This window comes from Fundulus heteroclitus, chromosome 20, assembly GCF_011125445.2.
Source record: "Fundulus heteroclitus isolate FHET01 chromosome 20, MU-UCD_Fhet_4.1, whole genome shotgun sequence".
NCBI lineage: Eukaryota > Metazoa > Chordata > Actinopteri > Cyprinodontiformes > Fundulidae > Fundulus > Fundulus heteroclitus.
In genome coordinates this window covers 37,940,918-37,949,954 of record NC_046380.1, presented here as the reverse complement: position 1 = coordinate 37,949,954, position 9,037 = coordinate 37,940,918, and the positions used below count along the sequence as shown (strand labels likewise).

At 43.4% G+C, this 9,037-nt stretch overlaps 1 protein-coding gene across 1 annotated transcript; it reads left to right on the top strand.

Annotated features, from left to right (window-relative positions):
- Positions 1–3,562: 3,562 nt before the first annotated feature.
- setmar (SET domain and mariner transposase fusion gene) lies at positions 3,563–7,697 on the top strand. Its single transcript, XM_012874251.3, has 2 exons — positions 3,563–3,732; positions 6,849–7,697. The coding sequence occupies exons 1-2, from the start codon at positions 3,646–3,648 to the stop codon at positions 7,611–7,613; spliced, it is 852 nt and encodes a 283-aa protein (XP_012729705.2). The 5' UTR covers positions 3,563–3,645; the 3' UTR covers positions 7,614–7,697.
- Positions 7,698–9,037: the final 1,340 nt, after the last annotated feature.

Here is a 9,037-nt window from a genome sequence, read left to right as displayed (position 1 = left end):
CTTCATAGATAGCTCCTACACCATTTCTCTCCCCATTTACACCATGTTAGAGGAACTTGAACCCTGCTTCTGAGCTTCGAACCTTGGTAAGTTTCCACTTTGTCACATTTTCCCCACCATCTCTCTCTCTGTTTCTGTCTGTCTGTCTGTCTGTCTGTCTGTCTGTCTGTCTCTCTCTCTCTCTCTCTCTCTCTCTCTCTGTCTCTCTCTCTCTCTCTCTCTGCTTGCGGACAAATCTTCCTCCTCTTCTTCCTCTTTTTCTATGCTAACCCTAAACTGCCCTGACTACTTAGTTATGAGGCTAATGTTGTCTTAAGTGAACAAACTCATTGTGAGTCCTTAACACAACCTACTGAAGGTAATACAATTATACAGGATAATTTTACCATTACTCCCTTTCGTCTGTCATCCTTTGGAAGAGGTTTGGTGATGTCTGATCAGGTATGGATCAAAATAGCTTTGCGACGTATGACACTGTTTCTTCTAATCCCTCCTCCGCACTACACTACAAAAAGTCACAGTTTTGGAACTGGTGTTTCATAAAAACGATTAAAAAAATTTTTCTAACAGTGTGAACCAAACATTTGGTTAAAAAAAAGTTTTTTGTATTTATAGACCTATTGCATGTTGATGTTTACTTTCTACAGTATTTTTTCCGTCCTGGTTGGCAGAAACCAGGAGAAGATCTTTGATATCAGTTCTAAGAAAAATAAATAGTGGGTGTGGGCATCATTTCTTTATACTGTATTTTAATAAATAAACGTATATGTTTCGGGATCAATTCTAGCCCTGAGTAAGTGCTGAAACATGTGCCCAGCAAGTCAGAACTGGCCAAACCCTCAGGTGCCTACTATAAATGCTTGACTTTTAACACAGACCATAGATCTAAAGGTTTTTATGTTTGTTTATTGAGAAGGATAACACAATTAAATTTGATCTGAGAAATTCAGCATTGATAAAAGAGTTTAAATTGTTTAACATTTTTAATTTAAGATTTAAAGGAATTGGTAAGTATACATTTTAAGTATACTTGGGGGCCCAAATCAAATTTGGCCAGCCCTGCAGCAAGAGGACAACAGTTAGTCACTATCTGCAAATGTATACACAAGAAATTCTGAAAGCACACGAGCTGTTTAATTATTTTTCTACAGAGCATAACGGGAGATGGTATATTTCTAAGGCAGCAGAGAACACACTTGTTTATTACAGGGATTTTGGATAGTTTCCAACCAACCTCATGAGCTGTGGATGTATTTTGCTACCACGGATGGATCTATCATCAGAGTCTACCAAAGCTGTAAAACTCTGTTAGTTTTTCTGCAGAGTTATTTAGATTATAGTTTCCTCTGTTAATGAAATTCAGGGCAAGCAGAGCTTTATTAATTACCGTAACCCACAAATGTGGGAAGCTATAGCTTCTAGCTTCTTTATCTAGCTTGTAGAACGAATCATGTTTGGCACATAAGAAAATACTTTGAACTTTTTAAGGATGAGGCTGGGCAAATGTTTTATATCTGTTTTACCAGTTGACAACATACACCACAACCCTAGATCCCAACAAAATCTGCATACTCTGATAGGGGGGCTACTTCACCCTACAGATGAGGTGTGTGGACAGTAGGCAGCCACAGCCTCCAGGCCGGTTTACTGATTTAACATAGTATGTGATACCCTCATGGTGTGGTGTCTCATTTTAAAGTTAGCTCTGAAATTTAATTAATTATAATGAAAATATGAAAAAGACGGGACACATGGTTGTGAAATTTCCATAACAAACTCACTTGCAGCTTAGAGATAACATTGTTTGCTAATTTTACAATTAAAGTGAGGAATTTGATATAAAGTGAGGACCTTTTGTTGGTCCTTATTTTTTTCTGTGTTATTGGTTAGGTTTAGAACTAAGGTGTCAATTAGGTTTAGGTTAGGGATAGACTGGTAAATGTTAGGGGGAGGGTCAGGGTTACGTCATAGAAAGGCTTGAAAATGAATGGATGTCTATTTAAGTCAAGCCACGGTCATCACATTGTACATTAAACAAGGTGTGTGTGTCATTTTTGTCTTTGTCGACTCAGAAAAGGTGCATTAAAACTAGCATTCATCTCAAAAAGTTTCTGATACATCAATATTATTCTAAACACTAATGAGCACGATAACAAAAGCCCTCTCTACATGTGTCTTCTGATGTGTGAAGTATGCCCCCTAGTGTTCAAGATAAACCCTGACCAGAACCCTCTATGGGGTCCAGGTCAGGCCTGCTTGCTGGCCATTCAAGCACGGTACCACCATGGTCACTGGACCAGTTTCTGGTACCTTTGTCAGTGTAGGCCGTTACCAAGTTATACTAGAAAATTAAATCAGCATCTCCATTAAGCTTGTCAGCAAAACGAAACATAAAGTACTTTAAAATTTCCTGGTACACAGCGGCATTGACTGTGGACTTCAGAAAACACAGTGGACCAACACCAGCAGATGACCTCAAACTAAATCTTCACGCTGGAAAAAATGTGGATTCTGTGCCCTTCCATCCATCCATAGTTTGCTATGTCCTCTGTTGTTTTGCAAGTTTATATTCTTGTATAATCACAAAAGAAGCTAAAAGTACAGACAGACTAAAGATCATAAATATGTCTCCCTAAACATCATAAAATAAACATCATTTATTCATACACAACGTCTGATGGGTGAAAACAAACCCAACAAAAACATAAAAGAGCTGAGAAGCATCAGGGATCAAAATATCCGCTGATATTCAGTTTATTTGTTTACTTTGTGCTGTTGAATAATTTATAGGCCAGAGTGATCAAGCAACATGGATTGGTGCAACTTTATTGTTTTATAATGAAATGACTTAAAAACATTTTTAGTTGTATGGACACTAAAGTGCAGATGTTTCATAATCCTAACAACAAATGTGGTCCAGATTCAGCTGAAACAATTCAAACATGCTTGTTCTGCTGCGACTGAACTTGGGGCACCTTCACACCCTGTGAACCTCCAGTCTTTACCCCCTCTCCCACCAACATATTACTGTGCCAACTCAAACTGCCGGCTGCACTGCAAAACGGAAACTAAAAGTAAGTAAAATTTTCTTGAAATTAGTGTATTTTCCTTGATTTGACCAGCTAAATAAAACTATTTGCCAATGGAATTAGAGTTTTGCACTTAAAATAAGAACATTTCATCTTCATCGTCTTATTTCAAGTGCATGATCTCTAATTATCTTATTTTAGGGGTAAAAATACTCATTCTATCGGCAAATAGTCTTATTTAGCTGCTCAAATCAAGGGAAAATATACAGATTTTAAGAAAATTTTACTTATGTTTAGTTCCCTTTTTGCAGTGTGTTCCCAAATAGTGCAGACTAAGTGTTTCTGATTTTAATCATATCCAAAGTGCTGGATAGCCTTATGGTAAGGATAAAATGAACACATCTTAAATATAACAGTGAAACCCAATTGTCCAGATTGTATCATAATTTAAACATTTTACCAACTTCGCCATTGTTTCTGATGATGCCATGATCCAGCCTCACCGCCAGGGGGAGACAGCAGCTGATGCTGCCAGCGGAAACTGCTGCTTCTCATTGTGATTCCGCTTTGTTGACATGCTGCAGGTTGAGCCGTCTCTCTCCAGCTGGTCCACAGCATGTCTGACGGACGCGATGCGGATCTGAGCGGCGGTTTGGAGGATGTGCCTGTTTTATGCAAAGCTCTGACGCCTCCGACCTTTCAGGTAGCGACATTGAACACCCGGCCCTGTAGCTGAACCAATATAGCTCACTGAGCTGAACACACACGGTAAAGAGAGCCCGCAGCTTATTCTTAACTCAGACACATTTTTTTGTAGATCTGCACCATCCTATCCTCCTCGAAAGGGACCAAAGTGACTTCAAACCTGCACAGTTTTAAAGCTGCTCATTACATTTTCGAATGTTAAATATTTTAAATGCTTTAAACTTTTCATATTCGCTTCTTCTTTGAATAAAGTAGAAATTTGCTAAATTATTATTATTATTATTATTATTATTATTATTATTATTATTATTATTATTATTATACGAGTAATGAAAGTATTTTGATCTTGTGGGTATCAGGCGCCTCTATCAGCTGATATGATTTATTACCAGCAGGGGGCAGTAAATCCTCGCTGCAAACAGGATCCAGTGTGCAGCTTGCATAGTCAAATAGGGCCTGCCTTTATACAACCGAGGCGCTTGGCGTCTCCTAAATGACTTAAACATGACGTGTGCGGTTGAGTGAAAAGGTGTGTTAAACATAAACGCACCTGTTGTTAAGAAATAAGCAGCAACACCTTTGAGCTGAAGACCTGTCTGACTGGTGTGAATGAAAAGGATTTTATAGATTTCTAATAGCACTATTTGTATATACAGCGCTTTGCAGAAGTCTTCACTCTCCTTGAACCTTTGCCACCACAAACTTCAGCATATCCACCATACTGTCACCAGCCTTGACTCGCATATGAGCTTCAGTGACATCCCATTCTTAATCCGTAGAAAAATGATGTTGGTCGACCTTTTGCAGCTATAACAGCTTCAGCTCTTCTGGGAAGAAGCGTATTTATGAGGTCAGGCACTAATGTAGGACAAGACGTCCTGGCTCTCAGTCTTCACTCTAATTCATCCCAAAGCTGTTCTATCCGGGATTCTGTTCAGGCCAGTAAAGGTCATCCACACCAAACTCTCATCCATGTCTTTATGGACCCCTCCTTGTGTGCTGGCACACAGTCATGTTGGAAGAGGAGGGGGCCATCTCCGAACTGTTCCCATAAAATTGGGACTAGGGAATTATCCAAAACCCTTTGGTCTGCCAAAGCATTGAGTTCCTTTCACCAGAACTAAGGCGTCGAGTTCAGATCTTGAAAAACAACCCCACACCAGAACCCCCGCCCAAACTTTACATTTGGCACAATGCAGTCAGATGAGTACCGCTCTCCTGGCGACCACCAAACCCTGACGTCTCCATCAGATTGCCAGATGGAGAAGCCTGAGTCGTCACTCCAGAGAACCCGGCTCCACTGCTCTGGAGTCCAGTAGTGGCGTGCTTTGCACCACTGCATCCGGTGCCAGGCATTGCCCTTGGTGATGTATCGTTTGCAGATGTTTAGCCATGGAAACCCAGGCTGGAGTTCACTGAGCTCCTGAGAGCGACCCATTTACTCACACATGTTTGTAGAACCAGTCTGCAGGCCTCGGTGCTTGGTTCTATACACCTGTGCCCATGGAGGCGATTGTAACACCTGGTTCCCATTATTAGGACGGGGGAGCGAATACTTTAAGCAATATAGTGTATGTACATATGCATAGAATTTAGTAATAAAGTTGTTTTTAAATAACTTTCCATTTAAATCTTTTATTTTTATACTTCCATCCATTTTCTCTACCCACTTATCCGTGCAGGGCCGCGCCGGGTAATCTCCAGCGGTTAATGGGCTAGAAGTAGGGTACACCCTGGACAGGTCACCGGTCCTCTTTTCTTTTTATTCACAAATTACATTCTTACAAACAGAATAAGCATTTTAATGACAAAATGTGCTTTAAAAAGGCTGGACTGTGTACTGAAGGATAATCAAGTCCAGGCTGGTCAAGTCTAAGGGGGAGAGATTTCGCAACCGCGTTCATCTGAATCTGGATACCAAGAAAGTATACTGTAAAATAACCCTTTATCACGCTGCCCAATCAGTCATGGTTTGGACTCAGATGTTCAGAAATTCATAAAGCTCAGTGTAAATATGTCCAAATTTGACTCTTTCAAATTGTGGAGTTTTGATTTGGAAAATAAGTGGGAACCCTCTATATACAGGGCAATCAACCAAGAAAACCTGTTAGTCCGCAGAAGATCTGAAACTGGGACAAAGGATCGCCTTCCTGGAGAACATTGACCATAAACACATGACCGGAGTTACCGTGGAATGCTTTAGATCAGGGGTGTCCAAAGTGCAGCCTGATTTTGTGCGGCCCCAACCAACTGCAATTCGAGCATGATTTCGAGTCTCGGTCTGGTGTCTTTCTGCATGGAGTTTCAGTGTTCTCCTCGTGCATGTCTGGGTTCTCTCTGGGTACTCCCGGGTACAACATGGCTGCTAGGTTAAGCGGTCTCTCTAAATTTACCTTAAATAGTAACTCACCCCGATGTAAACGCATGAAAAATGCCACCAAAGTGGGCGGTTCTGAGAGACACGGATGAGCGTTAGGGTTAGGTTGGTGGAGGGAAAGTGACCTGTTGAAAGATAAAGTAACCCGGGCCACAGCTAGTGGTTCTGCCACAAATTGGTCTTTTTCAGGTGGGGGATTTTTCAGTTCCCCAAACGCAGGGCTGTGGTGACGAAAGCATGTACCTAAGGGGACAGCAGTAAGACTCTTTTAACTCAAATACTGTTTACAAGTTCTCCTAAAAATGTCAAAAAAAATGCACAGTAACATTAAAGTAGCACCCAGTTTATACAGTTGATCTATAAATGTTGATTTTGGGTTGAGTTAGATCTTAGTCTAGGTGTGAGTATGCTTGTTTGTAATGTGGGTGGTGACCTGTCCAGGGCATACCCCACTTCTCGCCCAATCACTGCTGGAGATGGCTCTTTGACCCCCTGTGACCCTGCGGGGTCAACAGCGAATAGACTATAGGTGGACGGGTGCATCTTTTTCCTCTCTCTTTCTCTCTGCTTGTCCCTACAAATACATCCCTCCAGATGTGAAGTCTGCAGCTGTAATGTGAGGAAAAATCCGAATAAATTCATGGCTGTATGAATATTTTCGCCAGTCGCCGCATTGTGTGCCTTTCCTTTCATTTGCTATCCTGGTGCAGCTTCTGTGTTTTTCTGTTTTTATCCAGTATTCCCCGGATAACGTTCAGGGACCGGGATGCTCCGTTGACCCAGGAGAAGTCGCCCTTCCTGGATGCCCGTGTCTGTCGAGCTCCTGCCGCGCCGACAGCTGCTCCTGCCTCCAGACGTACGGTCAGGCCTACGAGAGCACGGGCCGGCTGCTGAACCGCGACGGGCCCGAGCCCGGTTACTCTTCCCCCGTGTTTGAGTGCAACGCCCTTTGCTCGTGCGGCGACGCCTGCTCCAACCGCGTGGTGCAGAGAGGGCTCCAGCTGCGGCTGGAGGTCTGCCGCACCACGAGCAAGGGCTGGGGCGTTCGAGCGCTGGAGGGAATCCCGCGCGGGACGTTTGTGTGCGAGTACGCGGGCGAGGTGATCAGTTTCGCAGAGGCCAGACGCAGACAGCTCAACCAGAGAGCCGACGAGAACAATTACATCATCGCCGTCAGGGAGCACGCGGGAACGGGCTCCATCACCGAGACGTTCGTGGACCCCGCTCAGGTGGGGAACGTGGGCCGCTTTCTCAACCACTCCTGCTCACCCAACCTGTTCATGCTGCCGGTGCGCGTTCACTCCGCGATTCCCAGGCTGGCGCTGTTCGCCGGAAGGGACATCGACGCGCAAGAGGAGCTGACGTTCGACTACTCGGGAGGATGCGGCGCCCAACGGCCAGCGGAGGCGCTCTCCGCGGGGGGACTTCAGAGGAAGCCGTGCCACTGCGGCGCCGTCAACTGCACACGCCTCCTTCCGCTGGATTTATCTATTCTCAGCTGAAATCAACTTAGCTGTAAAAGACGCAGGCGATAGACGTATTGGCACAAGTCTGAGTTTCCTTGAACCCGCGGTCAGCTCAGCAGCTCAGCAGCTCATTAAGGCGAGACTGTGGAGGGCATCAGCAGTTTCAGGAGCACAACCAGTCGGATGAGTCATCGGCGTGCTCGTCACGGTTTCCTGTTTGGTTCCCTGTTCGTCTCCCGATTCTCCCCCTGACTTAATGCTGCCTCCCACTCGCTGTAAATAGATGCAGATAACGAGAATAAAAGGGCTTTATTTGCTGAAGAGAGCTAGCTTGCCGTTATTTCACTGGAAAAACCCATTTCATCTGTTGTGGGGTATTTGGTTTCCTCTTCAGGTTGGGTCCCAACAGACTTATTGTCTTGAAGTTGTCGTCTTTTTCCATATTTTTTTTTCAAACCAGAAAAACTGATGTTGAATAGGTTTCTACACAAATGTTGTGAAGAACTTTGCTAAAGCAAATTAGAAAGTAGAGATTCCTATTATCAGCTATAGTGTGTTTTATGTGTCCATCGGTTCAAAATGTAGTTTTTGTTAAATGTGAATTCCCTTTTACTTCCAGATGTTCTCTTACTTCTCATGGTGCTCATACCTCACGAGAGGTAGGACCATTTTGAAAAGGGCCAGGGGGTTTAAGTTTATATAGAAGCAGACTTTATTCCCCCGGCAGAGGAGGGGCCACGGTGTCCTACTTGCGTGTTAACGTGACCGCTCCGAAATCAGGACCATCTCCTCTCAATCTGCCCCATTTCTAGTCTAGACCTGCTTTCATCTTATTAATATCCACATTTGGGTTAATTAGGATGGAGACCATGTTTCATCCTGAAATGGGACCAGTGGTGCTGCCACATCGGGGTGGGGGGTGTGGGGGTTACAGCGGAGCGACGGCACCAAACGCCTTCTGCCGATCGGAGCGCGCTGGCAATCTGACTGGAGTCTATCGCCGCCAGCGGGGAAGCGAATGTGGTGCTGACCTACAGTAAACTCCCTCCCATCTGAGTTTAATCTGGAACTGTGTTTTTAACACGTTTTCTCGTTGCTTTGAAGGTAACAAAAAGTATATTTAGGGCACCTTAAGACTGTCTAACAGTTCTAGATCAGACAAAGCAGTTTTCAGACAATGATTTTGTTTGTAAAGAGAAAAGTGGCAGTCCAAAGCAAGAAGGCAGTGTGTAGAATAAAATAGTTTATCGTCATTAAACAGATTTTTTGATTTTGTTTCACAAGCTGCACCCAGGCCTGAGAAGAATAGAATAGAATTCAACTTTATTGTCATTGTACATGTCACAAGTACAATCAACGAAATGCAGTTTGCATCCATCCAGAAGTGCTTCAGCAGGGCACAATAACATTGTTATGATTGTGCTATAGTTAGAAACATGAATGGATATATGCAGGCTATG

What these genes read in the sequence shown, in the direction of transcription:
- setmar (XM_012874251.3), top strand. Translation starts at nt 3,646, where the DNA reads ATGTCTGACGGACGCGATGCGGATCTGAGCGGCGGTTTGGAGGATGTG. An exon ending in TGACGCCTCCGACCTTTCAG is followed by an intron (nt 3,733 to 6,848) that starts GTAGCGACATTG and finishes GTTTTTATCCAG; the next exon opens with TATTCCCCGGATAACGTTCA.